General features: G+C 39.6%; 3 protein-coding genes across 6 annotated transcripts; 2 read left to right on the top strand and 1 right to left on the bottom strand.

Moving 5' to 3' along the window:
- Positions 1 to 352: 352 nt before the first annotated feature.
- On the bottom strand, positions 353 to 3,897 carry alkbh4 (alkB homolog 4, lysine demthylase). 2 transcript variants are annotated; one of them, XR_005443122.1, is made up of 4 exons: positions 3,759 to 3,897; positions 2,940 to 3,128; positions 1,409 to 1,998; positions 353 to 1,215 (listed from the first exon to the last, which is right to left on the bottom strand). XR_005443122.1 is itself a non-coding variant. In XM_038709255.1 (3 exons), the coding sequence occupies exons 1-3, from the start codon at positions 3,873 to 3,875 to the stop codon at positions 1,477 to 1,479; spliced, it is 828 nt and encodes a 275-aa protein (XP_038565183.1). In that variant the 5' UTR covers positions 3,876 to 3,897; the 3' UTR covers positions 353 to 1,476. The 2 variants fall into 2 exon arrangements, 1 of the variants encoding a protein (XP_038565183.1); XM_038709255.1 differs by having other exon boundaries at positions 353 to 1,998.
- Positions 3,769 to 6,871, top strand: LOC119895869 (leucine-rich repeat and WD repeat-containing protein 1-like). 2 transcript variants are annotated; one of them, XM_038709257.1, is made up of 4 exons: positions 3,769 to 3,901; positions 4,894 to 4,986; positions 5,194 to 5,409; positions 5,723 to 6,871. In XM_038709257.1, exons 2-4 carry the CDS (start codon positions 4,903 to 4,905, stop codon positions 5,858 to 5,860), a joined length of 438 nt encoding a protein of 145 aa, XP_038565185.1. In that variant the 5' UTR covers positions 3,769 to 3,901; positions 4,894 to 4,902; the 3' UTR covers positions 5,861 to 6,871. The 2 variants fall into 2 exon arrangements, with proteins under 2 accessions (XP_038565185.1, XP_038565186.1); XM_038709258.1 differs by having other exon boundaries at positions 3,863 to 3,995.
- Positions 6,872 to 10,757: 3,886 nt separating this feature from the next.
- lrwd1 (leucine-rich repeats and WD repeat domain containing 1) lies at positions 10,758 to 22,930 on the top strand. 2 transcript variants are annotated; one of them, XM_038709361.1, is made up of 16 exons: positions 10,758 to 10,824; positions 12,080 to 12,166; positions 12,590 to 12,824; positions 13,858 to 13,977; positions 14,203 to 14,349; positions 14,445 to 14,525; positions 14,725 to 15,102; positions 15,531 to 15,645; positions 15,796 to 15,902; positions 16,325 to 16,535; positions 16,954 to 17,026; positions 17,379 to 17,522; positions 17,649 to 17,752; positions 19,013 to 19,174; positions 21,240 to 21,349; positions 22,093 to 22,930. In XM_038709361.1, the coding sequence occupies exons 2-16, from the start codon at positions 12,087 to 12,089 to the stop codon at positions 22,243 to 22,245; spliced, it is 2,220 nt and encodes a 739-aa protein (XP_038565289.1). In that variant the 5' UTR covers positions 10,758 to 10,824; positions 12,080 to 12,086; the 3' UTR covers positions 22,246 to 22,930. The 2 variants fall into 2 exon arrangements, with proteins under 2 accessions (XP_038565289.1, XP_038565288.1); XM_038709360.1 differs by having other exon boundaries at positions 15,528 to 15,645.
- The last annotated feature ends 543 nt before the right edge of the window (positions 22,931 to 23,473 follow it).

Genomic DNA, 23,473 nt, shown 5'->3' with positions numbered 1-23,473 from the left:
GTAAATTGGCGATCATAACCCGCCTGTAGGTGTGAATATGATTGTCTGTTAATGGTGTAGTGAAATGCATAAAAAGCAATGGCAGCCTGGGAGGTAGGGAAATACATTCAGAGAGAGTATGGTCCTTTAAAGGTGTGTATGACAACATATGAGCTGAAGCAACACAGCAGGGCGGATGATGACCTTCCTGTCAACAGATACTTCTTTACTATGATGCTTCTCTGTACAGCTCTCCTTCAGATCAGTGCTCCTAATGCCATGTTTTTACATTACAGCTGGCCACGCTGGGATGAAATCTCTTACATCTGTCAACAAACACATTGTACATATTAAAGTCGAGGCAAAGTGTATATGGCAGGCAAAATTTTTCTTTTTAATTAGAAGTCATAGAACAGAAACTAGGGCTGAGTCTACAAGCCCCCTGCATATGTTTTTCACCCTATACATCCAAAAATTGAGGAACTGGCTAGCAACCTTTAAAAATGAAAGAAAAGCAGTTAGGACAATCAAGGAAAATGCTACACAGGATTACTTCAGGTGATCTTTTTATTCATTTTTGTGGTTTGGAGAGTTTTTGTTTAAATTGACACACACTGTAAATGTGTTTATAAGTATAAGGTAACCAGTTTATTCTGGTAGCATTTTTTATTGTATCAATAATACATTTTTGATATTTCTTTTGTTGGTGGTATCAAGTGCAAATTCATGCTACCAACAAAGATAACTGCATTTGTTTAGGACAGTGGGTCAGAAACTCTGGCATGTAATAACTACATTTATATAATTTACATTTACACACTTATTATTTTATCAAAAGCAACTTAGAATTGCCATATATGTCAGAGGTCGCACACCTCTGGAGCGACTAGGGGTTAAGTGTCTTGCTCAGGGACACATTGGTGGATGGATGTCATCACTTAATCTGCTTATAGAGGATGTAGAGAGTCTTGCACAAAGAAAACAATTCATTAAAATCTCTTGGGATTTTAAAAATATGTTGTTCACCCTTTTCTTTCTAATAAAGATCCAAAGACTTAGAGAATCTAACTGAAGGATCATTGTTCGTGATTACACCTTACTAAAAAACATGTTTTTGTATTTCATCGGTCACTCGTCTGTTTCTTGATTAGCTGTGCCTACTATGGTAATATTTTCCAAATCTGGAGAACAACAGCTCTCCTTAGTCCGGTTTAAACATTCAACAACTGTTCATACCGCCGTTGACATGTGTAACAAAGCCCTTAAAATGCTTTAGGCCACAGGACCAAATGTGTATCCCATTTCAGTGTCCACTTCTTTTAGAGTTAGTAATTCAAAACAACAAAATACAAAAGGGCTGTTGCATTTCAAAGGCTACACCAACATGGAGCCAAGAATTGTGGCCTTTTTCTTCTTAGCCAAATGTCAAAGTTTAAAACACGTTCAAGGAGTCTGGACCCTCACGTCTGGTAGTACAGCCTTCCTCTTCAGATAAGCCTATATTGGAGTTCCTTGGAAGCTCAAAGCAATGTTCAGCAGCTGAGCTCCCAGCTCTGCCTGCTGCCCTCCAGTTAGGAACTCTGCAGACAGCTCTCTGTAGGTGCTGCAAACTCTGCGCTCATGAACATCCTCCCTATGAATGGCATGTTTCCATTTATGCCGTGCCTCACCGTATAACACCAATAAAGATCTGCGAGGAAGATGCACAGCTATGTGGACTTCCTCTGCTAGTCCCAACTCCGGTAGACCCTGTTCGAGGGACAAAGTGAGTGTAGTGTTTGATAACATGTTGATGGTGACCAGGCGTTCCCCCCACAGCCAGGAGTCGTCTAGGTGTGGATCGATGGCGGATCCTCGCTCAGGATGGTAATCCAGATTGCACTGCTCCACTGGTTGAAAGCCTGCTAGACTTGGCTCTTGCTGCATTCGGAGAACTAGCTTTTGGCTCAAAGCAGGGAGTCCACTGAAGCCACCTATGCGCACTTTCCTTTTCTTGAAGTTAACTTTTGGGCCAAAGTCCTGCAACAATAATAAAATCCTTTTGTTTATTTCATAAGAATATGATAATAATAATAATAATAATAATAAAAAAGAATACATTTATTTATGTAGTTTATATTTATGATTCTTCTACTACTTGACTAATCAACCATAATATACAAAAATACGTGTGGGTGTACAGGGAGTGTCGCTGACTGAATCAAACAACCCTAAATTATAATGTCCATAAATTATAAGGATATAAATTGCGTCAAACTACCAATAAGTTGGTTGTAATTGATTGATGGTTATTACCTATAGAATGTGCACAAATAATTTGGTTTTATATGTTACAATCTGCATAGTTAGTAAGACAAAGTGTTACTGCCAATCAACAATTATCTAGCCCATCTCTTTTGTACTATTAAGCAGAAGACCCTTCAGAACTCATTCATACACTGCCAATGTGAAAACCATTACTAACCATTCAGAAAAATACTCAAGAGATGGATTACAGGCTCAAGATATTGGCATTGGACATATCCACATCCACGAGTAGACAAGTCTCAGTACAATACAATCCACCAAAGAACTTTGCAAGTCCAAATGTGGACATTTAGATTTAGCCAAAGCCCTTTCAGAGCACTGTGAGTGATATCACAGAAGCTGTGTTTTACAAAAATGGTGACATTGGCAAGCGCAGTTTAACAAAATGACGTTGGGTGCAAAACAAATTTACAGATATTACAGGTATGACTAGCCAAAGCCAGTACAGCAGGTTTGTAACAAAGTATCCAAACTACTTGTGAAACAACAGTATGTGACTTTTGTCCTCAAGTCTTTGTTATCTTGTTACTGGGTAGCATCACCCCGGAAAACCAAATACAAAGTAAAGTGAGCCCAATAGATATAGTTTGGCCTCAGTCATTTTGTGTGTGCATGCTGATGACATTCAGAGAATTGCATGTGTTCCACCTAACCTGTTTCCTTCGACCAGACTGGGACTCATTCCACACATCCTGGTCCATTGTGGATGTCAGCTTTTTCTCCTCCTCTTCTGATATGAAGTCCTCCCACAGGAAGACACCAGGAAAAGGGAAGGACACAGCCTTGTCATCTTTGCGAATGGCAAGCCTCGTCTCAGGATCGTATAGGAAATGATGCACAATCTTCATAGACATAAACAAAACAGTAGCGTTGGGACTACATGGCATTCCTGTCCTTTCTGATGATGAACCACAATTTGACAGTATTAAATAATAAATGAATGAATGTCTGTCTCACAAACCTGAGAGGTGCCTAACATTAGTCACTTGCAGTCCAGAAAGACAAACCAAGATACTTTCTAGGGGACATGCTGGACATATACTAAAATGCATCCTCCTCATGTGTGAGTTGATTCAGCTGTAAGCATGTATGTGCCACTCCTGCACACCCGAGTACTACGACTACACTACTAAAGTTACAGTAGCAGTAGAAGTAACTTGGGCCCAATATGTACTAGAAGCTGCAATGTCTTCCTCTGGGTACGACATAAAAATGTATCTTGTGTTAACGACAAAAAGTTAGTTATTGAGATAAGATAGTCGTACTAACAAAATAATACTGTAGCACAGCATCGTGTTATAACGAGAACTGAGACCGTACACGTTTGTTCAGTAATTAACTTTTGGAGAGATAATGGGATGTCATGCGAGGACATCCGTTGCTATTTTATGTGAGCGGCGCTATCAGCAAAAAGCGTCCGTTTCCTGCTGCTGATAAAATGTAAAATACAGTTTCCAGTCAGATATGTTTACCTCTGCGCCATTCGCCTGCAATCGTCCTTTTCCCTTTAACTTTTCACATATGAGACACCGGCGAATGCCTTTACAAGCACATGAGGTAACACCGTCACCACTGTCAGGAGCCATCATCCTGCAGCTTCTTCGTGTGTTGGTAGGTAAGTGGCGAACCTGTTAAAAAAGATAAATAGCGACACCTAACGACACGCGCTGTAAAGGATTATTTGACCATTTTCTACTGGAAACTAAAAGGTGACGATAACTCATTTTTATTTTTATTAACATTAACACCAGCATGCAAGCATTTCATCTGTATAAACCAGTGGGGGGATGTAACTAAGTACATTTACTCAAATACTGTACTTAAATAAGCTACAATTTTGAGGTAGACCTACTACTTTATTAGAGTGTTTCAATTTTATGCTGCTTTACACTTTTACTCCACTACATTTTGGAACCATATATTATACTTTTACTCCACTACATTTGTTTGCCAATATTATAGCTACTAGTTACTTTGCTGAATTATTATTATTAACTACTTTATTACTATAGGTTGAGCTGCCCAGCAGTTGTCTATGTGAAGTAATACAATTAGCCCCATCTTTACTAGCTGCAACATTAAAGTTACATGTTAATGCTTCACATAGAGGCTTCAGAGGCATCCCACCCCACCTCCCTGTCTATGCCTGCATCCTAGGAATGCTCTGTAAAATAAATAAATAAATACAAGAAAAATGATAAAATTAACACACATTGATTAAAGATCATCGTAAAGATCTTGATTTTTAAAAGCTCAAAACATTACAGTAACCTTTGAATATCTACATTCTGGTATATATAAGTTAGCTATTTATATAGCAGTTTCTGCAGTAGTGAGTTAACTGAAGTCTAGTGTTGGGTAAGTAATCTTTTAAACGAAAATTAACTCATTCACAAACCTTAATGCTTTCTTATGGAAGATAAACGATTTGCATATCCAGTAAAACTCCAGGATCACTGTCTGTATGGGGAAAAATATCAGTCAGTTCAGATAGTGACTTCACCAAATCGAGAGCAAGTTCCGTATGTTATGAGAAATTCTGGCCCCCTTTCTGTGTTGCCTTTTGCAATTTTAAGTAACCGTCTCTTTGTCTCCTTTGGTTCATAGGTGGAGATCATGGCTAAGGAGTACTTGTTCTCGTTGACAGAACCAAAGCAAGAACCAGAGAGCAAGGAATTTACTAACACTACAGAGAACTGTGTAAGATTTTGATGGATGGCCTTCTTTAACATGCACAAGTCATTGTGATTCTTAATTCATACAGGGATTTAAGAATGAAACGTATTTAAAAGTACCTTAGTGGTGAGTTATATAATCTAGGCACTGTAAAGACAATTAAGCACATTGACAAATGATTAGACCTGGATTTGGTTTAAAATTCATATTGTGTTTTTCCTTTTTTTTCAGGATGTCTCCAGAACAACCCAAACCAACAGGATGACGGGTCAGCCTCCCTCTTCCCCCACCAGAGGACAGGTGATGGGAGAGACAACCAGGAGAGGTTCTAAAATGCAGCAAACCAAAGATGAAGCTCAGATTAAACTGAAGGAAGATTCCAAAGCCACAGAGCTGCAGAGAGATGCTGAGACTCTGGCCACAATAAAGAGCTGCAGCAAGACACACGTAATCTAAATACTGCTATTAAATACACAACGTTGTGTTAATGGTCCATGTTCACTAACTTGAACGAGGAAATATTAAACCTGCTAATGATCAGTATGTTTGTGTGCTGATGTAAGAATACAGCCTCACAGGGCTGCTAATGTAACTGTAACCTGTCAGAACAGTGAAATTGGATGCAAGTCAGCTTTATTTCTACACAGTAATGTTGAATGACCACATATCGGTATTATCAGAATGGCATTAAAGTCTCTTCTTTCTCACCTCTCATCTCCCCATGTCCATCTTCCTCTTTGTCCATGTTTCCTTCCTCCAGCAGCCGGTGCATCTGAAGCCTCTCCACGTCCTCCAGTGCCACAGTAAACAGGACAGCTCAGAGGACTTCTCTACCCAGCTGTGGGCCTGTGCTTTCCCATCGCTGCCAGATTCCACTGATACTGTTCAAAACATTTAGAAAAACATGTCGCTCAGATTTATCAGGGCATCCACAAGGCCTGTGAAACGAGGCTTAGATTATCAAAAGGAAAGGCTTTAAATGTTTAAATTGATTTTAAAAGCTTTCCTATAGCTGTGTTCATCAGAAAAAAAATGGAAATACTTACTACTCCAAGCATACTAATACTTGATTTGCTCTAATAGACTCTGAAGTCTAGAATGACTGTTTCTATTAGACAAATCATACATATAGCAAACAAACAACCTAGGCATTTTTGTCACTCAGATCAATCACTGGAAGGCAGTGAGACTCAAAGTGGTGTTGCTGCCTCTGCAACACCTGAGAACCATATCATGCATGATATTATGTTTTTCAATGTGACAAGTACTGTGTTCCTTACTATTTCATGTTTGAGTCATGTTTTTTTTGTCTGTATCATTTCAACTGATACCTTGAGGGAATGCTGTCGTTTCACAAAATATGGTGTTCTCTTTTCACACAGTGAGGAGGACGTACCAAAAGAGATCTAGGAGGAATGAGATGGAGATCGAGAGGCTTTTTCTCAAAGTCCTGAGGAGGCCTGCTGCACCTGTCCAACCTCCTTTCTCAGAGATGCGCTTTTCCTTCAAAGCCTGGTTCCTTCCCTGAAGAGATTGCCACTCAAGCAGAAGGAATATGTCAAATTCACAAGCTTATTCATGAAGCCAGCACTCTGGTGCTCAATGTGGAACCCATGAATAAGGTTGTCAGGGCAGTAGTCTTTGCAGGGAATGAACCTTGCTTTGTTTTTTCTAAATTTATTTTGTTCCTTATTTATTTTACAAATTCATTATAAACAAGTTTTTTTTTTTAAAGTATGAGCATGTTGTTTGATGTTAAAATGTTTCCAAATGTTTGTAAATTCTTTATATTCTTTTTTTTTTTTTTTATTCATACATACATAAAGGAAACAACCTGATGTGCCTTTCTTTATGTCATGAGATTGATATTTTGTTGATATTAAAAGTTCAGGTACTGTTTATATGATATGATTTTGTCTCCGGTGTACAAATGGCTCCTAATTGTGGTCATACCTCCAGTCACAACATCTGCAGTGAATATAGCACACGCTGAGTTGGTCAACAATATTGGACATCAACAACTGCCAAGAGAACTAAAGAGAATGTTCCCTTGTAGTTGAAGAACTGGTATCCGGAGTTAGCAGGGGCTTTGAACATAACATGCTTTCTACTGTGCACCACAGCAGAGAGGAAATTTCAACAGCTCTTTATGTCTATTGACCTCCACTCCTCTATGGTGGGTGTCGTGGAAATTATATTCCTGGTGAGAAGTTGAGCAAATAATTGAGTTACATCGAACTGTTGTCTTTGAAGAATTTATTTAACAAAAGAGAATAAACAGAGAAGTACTACAATAAAATCAGCTGGACCAGAGGTTCTGTCTCCTAAGTCACTAACGTCTGGCCCAGAGCAAAGGGCTGAGTATCTATGTTTTGGGGAACAAAAGATCCTTGACTGGTCCCAGTCAAGGAAGGAGAAGAACAGCTAGTGTGGAAAACAATCAACAACCCCACATCCCTGACCTAAACCCCACACATGTGGACAGACTGGAATAACAAAAACAATAATAAAAAGGGAACAGTTTAAAGATTTAAAACAATATGTAAGACATAATAAAAGGAGAAAAATAGCACTCTTGTAGGTACTTGCATAAAGGATTATAAGTAAAGAATAAAACAATTTACTGCACAGTGGGCACAGCCATGATCTCCTCTACAAGGCAGTCCCAAATAGCAGTCAGGACATCAGGGACTATTGGAATATTGGAGACGGTGGAGACCCCAACACAGAAGCTGTTAGTGATGGTCCTGAATGAGTCACCAGTATCTGCAGCATAGAAAACATTTAATTTAACTGAGTTGTAGTGAACATTCAGTAGGTGGTAAGACAAGACAAGTTTATTTTTATAGCACATTTCACTAGCAAGGACCACAGCACCAATGAATACGTTTATACACTATTGATGAATAACAATCAAGCATGCAATGCTGGTCACTGTGTTCAAGGTGTTGTGGGGAAGCTGCCGTAGGGAGGATCTGCTGTAGCTCCCGGGCACGACAGACCCCCTCATGATCCTATGGAGAAGAGGGGTTAGATGCGGAACAAGGTAGAGAAGGGGGGTGTGCAGAGTACTAGAGCGAAGAAGAGGAGATGGGTTAGCTGGGTATTTATAGAAGTGAGAGAGTGGTTTGATTGATGTGTGGTCCTGATCCTGAAACGCTGGCGGTAGCTCCACTCAACAAGTCAATTCAAATGCTTTATATAAAACATAAAAGCGACATTGGGAAATATAGGAAAGACATTCAAATACATTTTTAAGGACAATAAAAGTTATAGTACGTGTAAGGTATTAATCAGAAGTGTAATTTGATTCAATAAAAGGCAGAAGTAAAAAGAAGAGCCTTCAGTCTTCATTTGAAAGAACTGAGTTTCAGCAGACCTGCAGTTTTCCAAGAGTTATATGTATATATATATATGGTGTATAAACACTAATCGCTCCTTCTCCATGATTAGTTATGAGTCTGGGGACAGGTCTGGATGGTTCATAACGTAGCAGAAGATCAGAAATGTACTTCGGCCCTAAACCATTCATTGCTTTATGAACAAACAGCAGTATATTGAAATCAATAGTATGACAAAGTCAAAGTCTGCACTTTTAGTAGTAGGCTTTTATTGATATGGCTGCACAGCTGATGTCATAGATTTCAAATGCCTGTAAGTTAAATAATTGTTGAGTTAGATATCTATGTGTAATTTAGATGTTCATTTAGACTATACTGATGGAGCAATTACAATTAGCATAGCCCAGTCCTAATCGAACTGAACACCATTCAGAAAACAAGCATTTTAAAAGTTGCAGCATGAAGCATGAATTCAGACTTTTTGATACATAAGTTAATATTTTCTTCACTAACAAACATTTCAACACCTGCACACAAGCATTTCATCTGCAAACCAGTGGGGGAATGTAACTAAGCACACTTACTCAAATATGCCTACTGAAATTACTTCATTAAGCTACAATTTTGAGGTAGGCTACTTGTACTTTACTTGAGTATGAGTAATTCCATTTTACGCTACTATATAGGCTACTTCTAGCCTACTCCACTACATTTTGGAAGCAAATATTGTACTTTTTACTTCACTACATTAATTTGCCAACATTAGTTGCTAGTTATTTTGCAGATCTAGATTATTAATACAAAATATAAATCAACTAATTGTGTGATCTATTATTATAAGTTGAGCTACCCAGCAGTTCCGTCTTTACCTGACCTGCTGATGACTTCAGACGCTGGCTCCCCATCTCTTCTCATCATCCTGGACTTGACTGCAGCTTTTCACACTGTGGACCACAACATCTACATTGCACTATTGGTCTTTCTGATTCTGTCCATGAGTCGTTCTTATCCTACCTCACTGAGAGAACTGAGCATGTTGCCTTGGGAGAGGCTAAATCTCTGACACATAATGTGGTGTCGCTCAAGGCTCAGTGTTCGGCCCCACCCTGTTTATTCTATACATGCTCCCCCTTGGCCATGTCATCAGCCGGCATGGAATTTCATTCCACTGCTATGCAGATGACACTCAGCTCTACCTCAGGACAAACCCAACCCCCTCTGCTGCCTGCCATCATCCACTCCGACCAAATGCCTGGAGGAGGTAAAGGCGTGGATGAAGCAAAACCTTCTGCAGCTAAACAGCTCAAAGACTGAAGCCTTCTTAGTCGGCACTCCACACCAGGTTCGGTCATCTGACGTTACCAGCATCACCTTCTCTGGCCAAGATATTCCACTTTGAACATCAGCCACCAACCTGGGTGTTAAAATGAACTCTCATCTGACCTTAGAGGCTCAGATCAAACATTTCTGCAAGACCTTCCACCTCAGGAACATTGCCAAACTCCGTCCCACACTCACTCTTACAGATGCCAAAAAGCTTGTCCACGCTTTTGTCTCCTCAAGGCTGGACTACTGCAATGTGCTCCTCACCGGAATTCCTCAGAAAAGCATTCAGAAGCTGCAATGCATCCAGAACAGCGCTGCTAGGATCCTGTTTAAGGTGCGCAAACACGACCACATCACCCAATCCTCAAATCACTCCACTGGCTTCCTGTCTCACTCAGGATTGTGTACAAGGTCTCCCTCCTTCCCACCAGTGCATCCATGATGCTTTTAAAGGCCTTAAAATCCACCTTTTTAGGAGAGCTTTTGATTGAACTGTTGCCCCTTTCCTTTGCCTTCTTGCTTTTGTTTTATTTTCATGCTCTCTATGCGTTTTTATATTGTAGCACTTTGGGATTTGCTTAAATATAAAATGCAATACAAATAAAATTTTTTTATCATTATTATTATTGCCAGCTGCAACATTAAAGTAAGTTATATAATATTGGTTCACATAAATATAATATATATAATTGGCATTATGATTACTTTTACTTTTGGTACATTAAGTTTATTTTGATACTAATATTTATGTGCAGATTTTTAATTGCAACAGCTAACTTTTTTCCGCTAAATTACTGTTTTACATAAGTAAAAGATATGAATACTTCTTCCACCAATGGTATGTAGAAATGTATCAAAACAGCATCAACCTATAAAACATTAAATACAAGAAAATGAGATAAAAATGAACAAAAAATGGCAAAATAATACAGTATAGGGATGTATTTAAAAAAAAAAACATTTTTACACATGGCCAACCATAGGCAGACTGTATAACAGAAGTTAGAAAGATATTCTGCCCACTGGAGATGTGCTTGGGGCATTAGTATACATTTTACCCGACAGGCACAGCTCAGGGTTAAAAATACCCTTCAATCAGGTCTGTTTAAACCACGCCCACCGGATATACGTAGACTTTCCCCGGGAAAGCTCAGTTTCTGTAGTAGTGAGTTCACTGAAGTTGCTCAAGTGTCGGGTAAGTAACCTTTTTCAACGAATATTATCTCATTCACAAACCCTAATGCTTTCTTATGGAAGTTAAACGACTTGGATGTCCAGTAAAATAAAATGTATTTATTGTTTATAATATTAAATTAGTAGCCTAGACATACAAATATATGTCCTCGGTGCTTCCAGCGTGGCAAACGTTAGCTAACGTTACGTTAACCTCTGTTGTTTCCAAGAAAAACATCTCTCCAGCTTGTTGATACATACATAGATACAGATATATTAAATGTAAGACAACTTACCTGCAAGTTAGGGTTGTTCGAGGTACAAAATCTGCGTTAATTGTGTGAGTGAGTGAGTGTTGTTTTGTTATCGTCTCTGACCATATTCAGGTAAATGATCTGCTCTCTGTGGTATAACGTTACACTCTAATATGCATTCAGCGTGAACGTGTCTTTTTTTGTGGATTTTTTTTAAAAACTCAGTCTTTTCAGTTATCAGCCCGGGATACTTTTACCCCAGGAGGTGTGGAAAAGTAGTGGAGTAGCTGAATAGGACTACAAAGTGATGTGTGGTCAATCTCAAGTATATTTATAGCCACAGTAACCTAACGTTACAAACTACCACCAACAATAAGCAGGTTCCACCTTGACACCACGTATTGTGAGTGAGTATGTGAAAACAAGCAAGCAAATGAGCGGAGAAGTCAAAGGCCTCTCTATGTGGTAGTTTTACGCATGCGACAATGTATAGTAATAGTGTTAAATAACCTCTTGTTTGAAACATAGAGTTGGAGTAGATGAAGGGGCTCTTGAACTCATCTGAAAGGTTGAAAACCACTACCATGGGTCAGTACCCCGTGGAGCTTACCTAACTTCGTGGTGTATCTTTTAGTACTGCTGCAATTAAAGAGTAACATAGAAGAATTACATTTCTGCTGACTCCCAGTGTTTGAAACTGTGGGGTGGTGATGGCGCATAGATAAGATGCTTGCCTTTGGTGTGGGAGACCTGGGTTCAGTTCCCACTGTGAGATATCCACCATTGTGTCCCTGAGCAAGACACTTAACCCCCTAGCAATTGTAAGTCGCTATGGATAAAAGTGTCAGCTAAATGAATAAATGTAAATGAAACTCACCTTGCAGAGCACACTTTGTGTGATTAGGGGTACGACAGAGTTTCAACAGAAGAGGGCACTTAAGCGATTACCTCTTTAAAACTCCACCATTGCACTGCAATTGATTTTCTAGTATCGTCATTTTTGAATTGTGGTTCTTTCTACAGATAATCAATGGAAAAAATAAATGAGAAAGTTTTGCTGGAGAAAGGCTCTCCAAAAACCAACAAACTGGAGCAAATCAAGACACTGAAGTAAGTATGGTTTTATTCTCCTTACGATTGTGTTGGTTTTGTATTTGACAGCTCAGACACGTTGTAGTTAAAGATAGCAAATAGATCAAAAATGGGCCGGACATGACACCCATTAAATACAGTTTAATCTTAAAATAAACAATTTATATTTGAAGTATTATAACAACTGTTGTTGTTGCTTTGAATCAAAATTCTAAAGTGAATTGGTTCAGATAGCTAGATTTATCCACAAGCTAATTTCATTGGCCCTTCGACCTCACTGTTTCCATTTACCGTGTTTATATTGATTTTCTGTTTATTGATATTTTATATTTGCACTCTTTCCTACTTACTGTCTACTGCAAATGCCACACAACAATGTCCCTTGTGATAAGTTCCATCTTATCTTGTAAAAATACTGACTTGAAACTTTCTGTTTTTCAGTTTATCTAGACTGGCGCTGAAGCATCAGGACTTGCCAGTCAGGCTGCTGTCCCGCCTCCAGTCCCTGGAGCGATGGGATCTGTCTGGGAACAGACTGCAGGAGTTACCCAAGAACCTGGAACTGCCTGCGCTTCGCTACCTGGACCTAAGCGACAACCAGATGGAAGATGTTACCACTCTGGAGTCCTTGAGCGGTTTGGAAGAGCTCAAGATGGAGGACAATCTTTATATCACTGTGAGGACATGGTTAATGTATTTGCGTACAATCAGTTTTAGGGTCTCGGTAGAGTAATTCTGGAGCAGAAATGTAAAAATCAAATTATATGGCATGGCATTGGCATTCATGTTCACACTTAGCATTAAACCATTGTGCTAGCTCCTTCGCTAGAAATCATTTGACACAGGGGTCAGTGGTGAACAATGTCACCTCACAGCAAGTAGTTCCTGTTTTTGATCCCACCAGCACATCCCGGGCCTTTGTGTGGAGTTTGCATTTTCTTGCCCTGTCTGTGTAGGTTTCATCCAACAGTTCACAGACATGCAGATTATGTGAAGTGGGTACTCAAAACTGTCTGCTGGTGTGAATGAGTGCTGTTCCATCGGTGTGTGTGAATGTGTATGAATGATCCAACGAAGGTTAAAATGAAGGGCAACTGGACTTGGTTGAAGCTACTGGAAGACGTTTCGTCCCTTATCCAAAGGACTTCTTCAGTTCTGACTGACTGGCAGGGAAACTCAGCTATTAACCTCAGTGGGGTCGTTATCTCGGGTCATCGATACCGCTGGTTCGTTAGTGTTCCTTGTTGCTGTGACGACAGTCGTTACAGTCGTTGAGACTACCTGTGGCCAAGACTGAACGACCATCGTTGGTATCTTCACCTGAGGCCAAGACTGAACGACCATCGTTGGTATCTTCACCTGAGGCCAATAGGTTACGTTTGTTGAGTTTCCTGGGAAGTGATGAAAGGACAGCATTTTAAGTGGGGGATAAGTGGTGGCGTATGTATGAATGAGTTTCTGGTGGGCAGTTGGCACCTTAGCCTCCGCTCATTAATGTACGAATGTGTGTGAATGAGTTGAATGTGATGTAGTGTAAAGCTCTTTGAGTGGTAGGAAAGACTAGGGAGGCGCTACACAAATGCAGACCAGACCATTTACTGCTATATCCTACTTTGCTTTGGAAACGGTAATAGAAAGAATAAATCATTTGTAACAACTGGACAAAGCCATGTAAAGCTATCTTTGTTAATGTTGCTTTTCCTCCTCAGGTGAGTGATAATTACAAGCTGATGGTGTTGTTGCCCAACCTGAGGATTTACAATGGTAAAGATGTCAGTACTACTGCCAACCACTTGCGCTTTGTCTACAGTGAAAACTTGAGGACCAGGGTATGAAACACATTTTGCTTTATTTTATGATATTAAGACAGTTGTGTCAGTGATCCAGTATTATACTCTACACTAAGTTATGTGTGTCATAATAGTTTGTCTGTGAAATATTTCTGCTGAAGATGTGGCAGAACAGAACAATTTTCTTTTAAGCTGTTTCACACTTAAAGGACCATGCAAACTGTACAAACTTGTACTTGTACAAACTGTCTTTTGTTATTTTAGATCACTGCACTTTGGGAGAAGAGCTTCCAGCTCCCAGATCCCATCACAGCAGAGAAAATGTCCACCTTGGAGACAAAGTTTGTCCAAACTGCCCGTCAACAGGTTAAATTTGGACCTAGTTCAGTCAGTGACTTCACCAAATGGAGAGTAAGTTCAGTCTTTAGAGAAATTCTGGGTCCCTTTTTTTTGTGTTGCCTCCTCTAATTTTTAGTAACTGTCTCTTTGTCTCCTTTGTTTCTCAGGTGGAGATAATGGCTAAGGAGTACTTGTTCTCTCTGACAGAACCAGAGAGCAGGGAGTCTACTGATACTACAGAGAACTGTGTAAGATGACCTGTTTTAACATGCTGTCTATACCAGATCTGGCTGAGTGGTCATTGTAATTAAGCAGTACATAGACTTTAGAAAGTAATGGACATCAGTCCTTCACACGGTTTGGTCACTGATAGGTCTCTTCCACTACAGGAACGTAACGACCTGTAACCGGGACAAAGAGCTCATATCGTATATTTGCTTTTTTCAGGATGTCTCACCAACTACCAAGAGGAAAGAAACTGCTTCAGTAATGGACACTAACACAAGGCTGACACCTTGCAAAAAGTTGCGCACAGATCTCCCAGCCTCCTCAGTTGAAGACAGCCCCCGCAAGTCCAGTCTCCGCCTCAAACCTCAGACACTAATCCAGACCAACACCAACAGGATGAGCCCCCGCAAGACGGGTCAGCCTCCTTCTACCCCCACCAGAGGACCGGTGAGGGCAGAGACACCAAGGAGAGCATCTAAAGTGCGACAAACCAAAGATGATGAAGCTCAAATGAAACAGGAAAAAAATTCTAAAGCCACAGATCTGCAGAGAGATGCGGATATGCTGCCCAAAATAAAGAGCTGCAGCAAGACGCAGGTAATCTAATACTACTATTTATTTATTTTAATTGTATTTATACAGTTACAGGGACAGTGCACATTAATTTAATATTCGACTGCAGTCACTGAGCAGGTGTAATGACATGTAAAATACTCAATGTTGTGTTATTCCTGACAGCATTAAAAATGGTGGGTTCATCTAGCGCCATCATCAGGTCAAAATTTCCATTTGTTCAATACTTTTGTTCAACCTCATGCCTACAAAACTAAACTAAAATTCACACCAGCCTTTGTTTGCAAATTGTAGCAAATGTTTCCAAATCTAATGAATTGAACATGGAAACATAAAACCTGCTAATGATCAGCATGTTAACATTGTCATTGTCAAATCCTCTTTTTTTCCCCTTACCTTTCTATCTCCCCATGTCCATCTTCTTCTTTGTCCATGTTTCCTTCCTCCAGCAGCCGGTGCATCTGAAGCCTCTCCACGTCCTCCAGTGCCACAGTAAACGGGACAGCTCAGAGGACTTCTCTACCCAGCTGTGGGCCTGTGCTTTCCCTTCGCTGCCAGATTCCACTGGTAAGACATTTAGAAAAACATGTTGCTCAAATTTATCAGGGCATCCACAAGGCCTGTGAAACAAGGCCTAAATGAAAGGCTTTACATTTGTAAATAGATTTTTTTTTTTTTAAAGTTTCCCTATAACCATGTCTCTTTTCTTTTAAAAAGGAGCTGGTGGAGGATGTCGTTTGGTTGCTACGTGTGGTGGAGACTCTGTCTGTGTGATCGACTGTGAAACGGGGATGGTGATGAAGAAGTACAAAGTTCCTGGCGAGGTTTGCTCCATCTATTCTCGAAGTCAACAATAATATTGCTGTAAAGGGCAGACTGTTTGATTTACATGCACAGAGAAAGAGACGTTTAAAAAAAATTTTTTTTTTACATCCTTTTCAAATCTGTCTGAGGCCGAACACTGTCACTACGGAAACACCTTATATTTATCTGAGGAAGGAAGGACAAAAAAATACAAAATCTCAACTTTACAAAAACTCATAATTACAAGGAAACGTCTAGCCGCTAGCGGGAATTTTGCAGACAAGGCACACTTTAATTCAAGATTTCATATTGCAGTTGTCAGTAGTGATTGTAGTTGTAGTTCATTGATTGTAGCTGGTTATGTGTGGATAAACCTGAGTATTCATATCTTAATGTAAGCTTGAGTTGCTTGTCTGATGTTTGTATGTGCTCCTCACAACAGGAGTTCTTCTCCCTGGCCTGGTCCACAGTGTTGATGTCCAGGGGAGGCGGGGCCCCGGCTCAACACTGCACCATTCTAGCAGCTGGTGGGAAGAGAGGATTGGTCAAATTGATCCACCCCAGAAACAACGTGGCCTACGGGGAGTTCCGAGCCAGCCGCAAGTCGCTGTCTGTCCTCCGCTTCAACCACAACCAGGGAAACTTCCTCTTCAGTGAGTCATGGTCACTACTTAAAGATAAACAACCAACATTATGAGTTCTGCTTGTTTGACGGCCTCCCATTTCAGAGGTCCAACAGATTTAAGAATAATTGTGCTCAGTTATTAGTGGAATAATAATAATAATTCCATTGTATGTACCACAACTGGACATACTACACCCATCAGAGTCTGCGTTGAGGCGTATCATATTTTTTTTGGCTTTCTATTTGTACCAGTTCAGCCACTGCTGTATGATACCCATGTCCTCACTTGTTGAGGATTATAGACTAATCTCTTGAGTGTTGTTTTTGAATGGATCTTCACTGTGCTTAATTTGATCCTACTAAAATCAACACTCTGATTAAAATTTTTTTTTTATGATTCACCTCACTGTGTGTGTGGTCTCACCAGTTCACCTTTTGTCTTTCAGCGGGATCATACGATAACAAGATAATGATGTGGGATATTGGTGGAGTTGACAGCCAGTACAACTACAAAGTTGTGTGAGTATTTTTGCTAGGTCAGGTCAAGTCTCTTTTAAGTGAATTGCCCTTTTAACTTAAGCGTAATACATGACATTTCCCAAATGAAGTACATGACATGTCTTGTGGAAATGCCTCTTTTGAGCTACACTGTCACACTTTTGCCTGGAAAATATCTACACATCTTGTGACAGTAACTGGTAATTGATATTCATTGTATTAGCAAACTTTTAGTCTTCTGCTAGAATAAAAATTCTTGGAGTCTGAACAAATCTCAGCTGTACATTTGCATGTGATGTAATCGGTCCAGCTGGGTGGAGCAGAGGTTCAGTCTGTGATATTGAGAATATTTCTTCCCTGTCTGTCCCCCCAGTCAGCTGCTGGTGTTGGAGATCAGCGCCACGCCTCTGCACATCTGCCTCCCCCCCACTTCCCCCAGCTCGCACCTCCTGACTGCCTGTGAGGACGGCCTGCACTGCTACAACACACAACTCGGCACCAACAACACTACAAAGAGGTACGTTTATGTTTATGCACAGTGTGTGTGCATATCTTCGTGTTCTTGTATCAAAGGTATAAAGTCATACATGTGGATCGGACAGTACCATAAAGTGAGTTTTTTTTCTTTTTTCCCCCTCATTAGGTCTAAAGAGATGGAGATAACTTTCCCCATATATAAGAAGGAAGACAAAGACCATGACTACCACACCATTGATGGCCTGAGTTTTCTTACAGATGACATAGTGGGTAAGTGAGGCTCTTACAGTATACCAGAGTCTACAGCACCACCAATACCACTGTAGACTTGGTTAACAATAGCTAAGAAAGTATGCACCCTCAGTTAGTAATATCCATTTATATTGTGGTTTTTTTTTAATGTCTTATACTAAAAGTGGAAATTGGTTGATTTATGTTAATATCCTCAGTAAACAAATGTCCTCACTAATTATTACTTTCGTAGGCCACTTGATGGCGCTATAATTACATTTCGTGTTAGTCCCTGTCTAGTAATGCCATGACTCTCTCTATAGCCGCGTCCCCAAATCTCTTTTCAAGGAAGTAAAAGGTTCCTTCAGCCCATTGTTGTGTGTGTTTCCTCCATTGTCTAAAGACACACGAACATTAGGCAAATTAACCAGCTGCCGTACAAAGCGATGCACAGGCATCATTATTTTGTAACCACTATCCATGAGCAAAAATGTATAAATGAATATCAGATTTGATTGGAATATAATAAAAAAACTATAGGTATGATAAAGTTTGTTACCAATTTAATAACAAACTGGATAAACCCATCAAGTTCTTAAAACAACTTCGGACCCAGTATTTAGCATAACTCCATCAGCTATTCGCTGTAGACACACTGCTGGATGCTGCTTTTTCTGAGCTATACGATCTCAGGCGGACATTGGAGAGACTTGGGTGTGCTATCTGACTGACTGTGCTTGCATAGTGGTATGCAAACAAAGTGAAAAGAGAGGGCAGTTGTAGAAAAACACCTGACATGCTCTGTTTAAAGCCAGTAGCCTCTACTCGCCCATTCAGAATTTCACTGCAAGGCAAGCCCCACCCTCCCCCAAAGTACCAGTACTTTGGGAAAGTACTGCCCCCGAGCAGGGACTTTTTGGGGGGTAAAATAAAGACTGTAGAACTAAATTTAGACCCTGGTCCCTTCGGTGAAAATGCAGTGAGTTCCTCCAAAGGCTCCTAGTTCCCGGGGTATAGTTCGTTTGGTGGAAACGCGGCTTATGTCTATCCGTTCATTAGTGTATCTAACCTTGCATGCGATAACTGTAAACCGCCTGCTAACTTCAGGCCCTGTAAGAGCTAAATTTCCATGTTGTTGCTTGTGGTGATATGTTTGCTTTAGTTCTGATCAGTCAGAATTAGAACTGTGTTTTCTTCATTTCAGTCAAATTTACATGAAACAAGCTTTTCCTTCTTTCTGATCATGTCCCTAATTTTGCTTCAATATTCTCCTATTTTGCACTTATTGTGGTTCTCTAGCCTCCAAAAACTACATGCATGGTTCCATTTACTTGTGGAGTTGGAGCAGGACCAAGGCTCAGCGGCCTGACAAGAAGAGCAAGTCAGTGTGTGCTGTGGTTCTGGCTGAACTGCAGTGGGCCAACACGGAGATTCCCTACCTGGCTCTCAACACCTGTCCTGGTAAGTAATCTAACTAGTAGAGCTGCATTGCGAATTTCAATGTTTAGCTGTGTTACCTTGTACCCTAGTGTGATGACCTGACGGGGACTACAGATGTAAAATAGTCTTTCGGCTAACTCTGGCATATTTACATTGCTGAAAAGCTAAGATGTCCATTAATATGCACTGTCCAACCTGTTGAAGACAGATGCCCCCCGATACCGGGGGCAACGGTGCTTTGGGCAAAATTTCTGATTGAAAAAATATTTTCTGACGTTTTAACTCCAAAACCCACGGATGTTGTTGCTCAGAGTCTAAGTGGGTGCCATTTTATTGCGCAATTCCTGCGAGCTGCGAACATTTCTGCAGAGAGGAAACATGCCGCTTGAGTTAACAGTGTTTGCCATTTTGTGGCCGACCCGTTGGAGATGCATAGATATGGTACCAAATGAAAAGGTCTGCTCATGCCGGATCGATTGATGCCCCCCCATCACTGTGGGATGTTCCGTTCTATCTGCAGGCCTGTAAAGCATGGGTGTGCTTTTGGTGACAGGAATGTTGATGAATATTTACTGTGTTTATCAATATTTCAATGTTATGTCATTTGGAACTTGGTTGTATGGACAGAAAGTGTTTTTAAAGATATCTAAGTCAACATTTTAACAGTAAATATTACCAAAATATGGACATTTTGAAAATGTATTAATATACAATGGATTTATATTCCTTAGCTTCTGACTTTTCAAAGGAGACCAGAATTATGCATCTAGGCCAAATAGTTGAGGAGTTATTCCTGATTCCTTTTGGGTATGTTATTTTAGGCGTTTTGTCTGAAAAAAGGTGCCTGTTTAAAAAAAAAATAATAATAATAATTTGTTTTCATTTTCAAATAATCATCTTCTGCATCTAACCTGAGAAATGAATTATGAATATACTTGTTTCAGTACCTGAGTGCTGCAAATTACTACTTATTTACCATGCCACAAAAGCTCTGTACAGTGTACACTTTCTGATAATGAAAATCAAATAAACATTACCATATAAATATAATAGACAAAAATATAACATTGTTGTACACCAAGATTCGAAAAGCCTTTTACTCACCAAGACACAAAATCACCATTAAAACACATGCTAAATAGCAGACAAATGGTAGGGCATAAAAGTGAGAGGCAAAAAAAAACTGAACATAAAATACTGTTAAGCAGACCTTGCAGAGTTTAGTAGGTAGTAGAAAGGGGTGCCAAAAGCGGCAGAATGCAGTTTCCCTGCGCTCACCAGATCAGTTTACCTGCCGTTCTTATCGTCCAGTAGCTTGTCCTGTAAATATTGTACATGGAGAAGTTGATTTTATTCTCAAGTAAAGGTAGATTGGTAATTGGTGCCAAAAGTGTTAAATGACACACAAAATTTGACATCAATCTTTTTTTTTTTTCCTTTTTTTTTGAATGTTTTACTTTAATTAACTTCCACATTTGATGAATATACTGGGGGAATTAATTCATTTAAACTATGTGAAGCAGAAATGGTGCACAAGTGGTCTGAAAATGTATGGACAAATAGTTTGGTGTAAATGAGCAGTTCCATTTTAAATCACCCATTTACTTTGTAGCCCCGATAAAGAGGTGCATTACTCAACACAAACAAACACATATTATCGATCACTGGCCATTGTGTGTAAATTCAGATTGGTTCACTGTTCTCCCTGTTGTAACACCTGCCTTCAAATGTCAGAGAGAAGTGCCCTTCAACTAGAGGGTGACACGGGAGTGGATTTTCACTCTAGTCCCATCTCACTCCCATAAAAATACTCCTGTCCGAATCACATGACAGATTAAAAATACTCTGGTCCCCTCCCAATCAGCGGGAACAAAATCCTGTATGGTCCCAATCCCGGAAGAATGACTCCTGTTTTGTTTTAGTGTGTTCCACTTCAATCCAGCCTCAAACTGAGACACTGTATACTGTATTGAGCTTTTTTGTTTGCATAAAGAGGAAAAGGCCTGTCTGAACTGTGTTCTGATGTTAGTGTGTGTGTGTGTGTGTGTGTGTGTGTGTGTGTGTGTGTTCATTCCTCTCTCTTTAGGCCAAGCTTACATAGTGTGTGGTGATGACAAAGGCAGGCTATGGACATACCATGTCACCAACCTGGAGAAAAACTGTTTCCAGACGGGGAAACCCATACAGCCCACCGAGGTATCCATCTCTTCTAAATATCCCATTACTTACAATTCTGCTTTCATATAATATTGTTGGGGAACGTGTAGTTTTTTTTCTGTTAGACTGTTTGAAAACGAACCCAGAGGTCAGCCAAAATTATTTGGAAGGCATTTGGAGTGGTGAACAGTAAAATTACTACCTAAACTCTCCATTGTAAACATCTGTTATTGTTTACAGACTGACTATACTTACATAGTTAAGTATAATAAGGGATGATTACTGACATTTTGGGTGTGCGCTCTCATAATTATCCCATAGCTCAACAGTAATGACCTTCATGTACAGAGCCCTGTGGCTTATTCTGAGGGACTAGGCTGACTTTTTATGACTCTTAATGTTGAAAGCTTCTTAGTTATACTTTTTTATGAATGTACTTTAAGTGGCGCTGTCACCATCCATCTAAATGAATTAATGTTGACTATATCGCAGCAAAGTTAATCAAGATAGTGGATCATTGATCAGATGACTTTAAAAAAAAAGAAGAAAAAAAACCTTTTTAAGATTTATTTTATTCATTTTATTCTTTTGCCCTGAAGATAAAAATCAAGAAATGGAGTGATCATTTAACCATTGATTATAAGATTATTTGGTTTGCATATTATCCTTTCCATTAGCAACAGATCATTAATATTTAGTTGGAGAGCCATCCAATGTAACTCTTCCTCATATCTTTTGCTTTGCTCACCACTCGGCCGCTAACTTTTACTTTGTTTTTGCAGGTGTTGGAGTGGCCGGCTCCGGTAAGGCAGGGCCTCAGCCAGGTAGAGGGCCCGTCCATCAACAGTGTAGCAATGGACCCTGAGCTCCACTTCCTGGTGGCCCTTAGTGATAAGAATATGGTGATAGTGTGGAAGAGAGAAGAGTCCTCCTGAGCAACATGGGGTGTGTGACTGCAACTCATGAATGGAAGTCATACAGATGTGTATGTGTTCTGAAACAAATCATAGTTTTTTGTGGTTTGGGGGGGCGGTGAATGTACCAAATTATGGTATTATTATTTTTTTTTTAAGGTCGAATGAAGTCTTGAAAACGTGATGGAAGATTACCTAATGTTTAAGTAAACATCCATACCGGTTGTTTCACATGACACCAAAATGCCATTCAGTCTGCTAATAGAAACTGTGGTGATCTTGTCTGGGAGGATTTTTAAACTTTTTTAAAATTTTCTCAATAATTTGTTTGGGGAAAGTGATTTTTATGTTCTGTTGATCAGTGAGATCTGTAAGAGCAGCCAGAGCGATCGAAGAAACGCAAGCATTCAATTTTTTTTTTTTATGAAAATGTATGGTTTAAAATTTAAACTCCTTTTAAATTGCAGAATTTCCTACTGATATACTTAAAGTTGATGCTGTTTGGAATAGTAGCATAGCCAGGGGTAAAGAATTGTCAATTGTCGCTATGTGACACACAATTCTTTGTTTTTGTATCTTTAAAGATGCAGGATATAAAAAAAATGTCCAGTCCTTGGCATCAGGTATTTTGATCTTGTTTGTGTTTTAGTTGTGCTTCCTTATTAAATTAACTTCTACTCAACTGTTAAAAAAAAAAAAAAAAAACCCTGCTGATTAAGATTCATCCAGAAACATGACTCCAAATAAATGCTAATGTTGCCACTTTGTCATAAATATTTTATATTGTAATAAATGTCAGGATTTTGTGCTACCCCAAAGGAGGAACTTCTGCAGGTTATACCAACAAATATTCATAAAGTCAGTGGCCTTTATGAATAGGACTCGATGTACATATTTTATGTGAATGAATCTTGTCTGCGATTTTAAAGCCTGTCTTTGGCCCTTTCTGTTTAATGTAATTTTGTAATGTTCTTATAACATTAAGGAATGTGAACACTCCTGACTGCTAATAATGCGGCCTGGCAACTGACTGCTGGGAAAAGGAATACAGTACAGCGTGTTACTTTCTAATGTGTAATTCTACAATAGTTCTACTGCGCGCAACCCACCATGTTTTCAGGTGTTGTGAAGTTTTCAGGTGTTGTGAAGTTTTACAAATGTCTTGATTTAATAAAACAAATTACAGCATTTTATGATTTACTTATTTTTACGTGTTTAAAGCAGTGCGATGGAGTCTAATATTCAGTTG

Source organism: Micropterus salmoides, unplaced genomic scaffold, assembly GCF_014851395.1.
Source record: "Micropterus salmoides isolate LMB-PRFRI ecotype aquatic unplaced genomic scaffold, ASM1485139v1 Ms_hic_scaffold_9, whole genome shotgun sequence".
In the NCBI taxonomy this organism is placed as follows: Eukaryota; Metazoa; Chordata; class Actinopteri; order Centrarchiformes; family Centrarchidae; genus Micropterus; species Micropterus salmoides.
Note: the sequence above shows the minus strand (reverse complement) of the source record. Positions and strands in the feature narration are given on the sequence as shown.

What these genes read in the sequence shown, in the direction of transcription:
- alkbh4 (XM_038709255.1), bottom strand. Translation starts at nt 3,875, where the DNA reads ATGATGGCTCCTGACAGTGGTGACGGTGTTACCTCATGTGCTTGTAAA. An exon ending in TGCAGGCGAATGGCGCAGAG is followed by an intron (nt 3,129 to 3,758) that starts GTAAACATATCT and finishes ATGTCTATGAAG; the next exon opens with ATTGTGCATCATTTCCTATA. An exon ending in AGTCTGGTCGAAGGAAACAG is followed by an intron (nt 1,999 to 2,939) that starts GTTAGGTGGAAC and finishes TTATTGTTGCAG; the next exon opens with GACTTTGGCCCAAAAGTTAA.
- LOC119895869 (XM_038709257.1), top strand. Translation starts at nt 4,903, where the DNA reads ATGGCTAAGGAGTACTTGTTCTCGTTGACAGAACCAAAGCAAGAACCA. An exon ending in CTAACACTACAGAGAACTGT is followed by an intron (nt 4,987 to 5,193) that starts GTAAGATTTTGA and finishes CTTTTTTTTCAG; the next exon opens with GATGTCTCCAGAACAACCCA. An exon ending in AGAGCTGCAGCAAGACACAC is followed by an intron (nt 5,410 to 5,722) that starts GTAATCTAAATA and finishes TCCTTCCTCCAG; the next exon opens with CAGCCGGTGCATCTGAAGCC.
- lrwd1 (XM_038709360.1), top strand. Translation starts at nt 12,087, where the DNA reads ATGGAAAAAATAAATGAGAAAGTTTTGCTGGAGAAAGGCTCTCCAAAA. An exon ending in CTGATACTACAGAGAACTGT is followed by an intron (nt 14,526 to 14,724) that starts GTAAGATGACCT and finishes TGCTTTTTTCAG; the next exon opens with GATGTCTCACCAACTACCAA. An exon ending in TTCGCTGCCAGATTCCACTG is followed by an intron (nt 15,646 to 15,795) that starts GTAAGACATTTA and finishes TCTTTTAAAAAG; the next exon opens with GAGCTGGTGGAGGATGTCGT.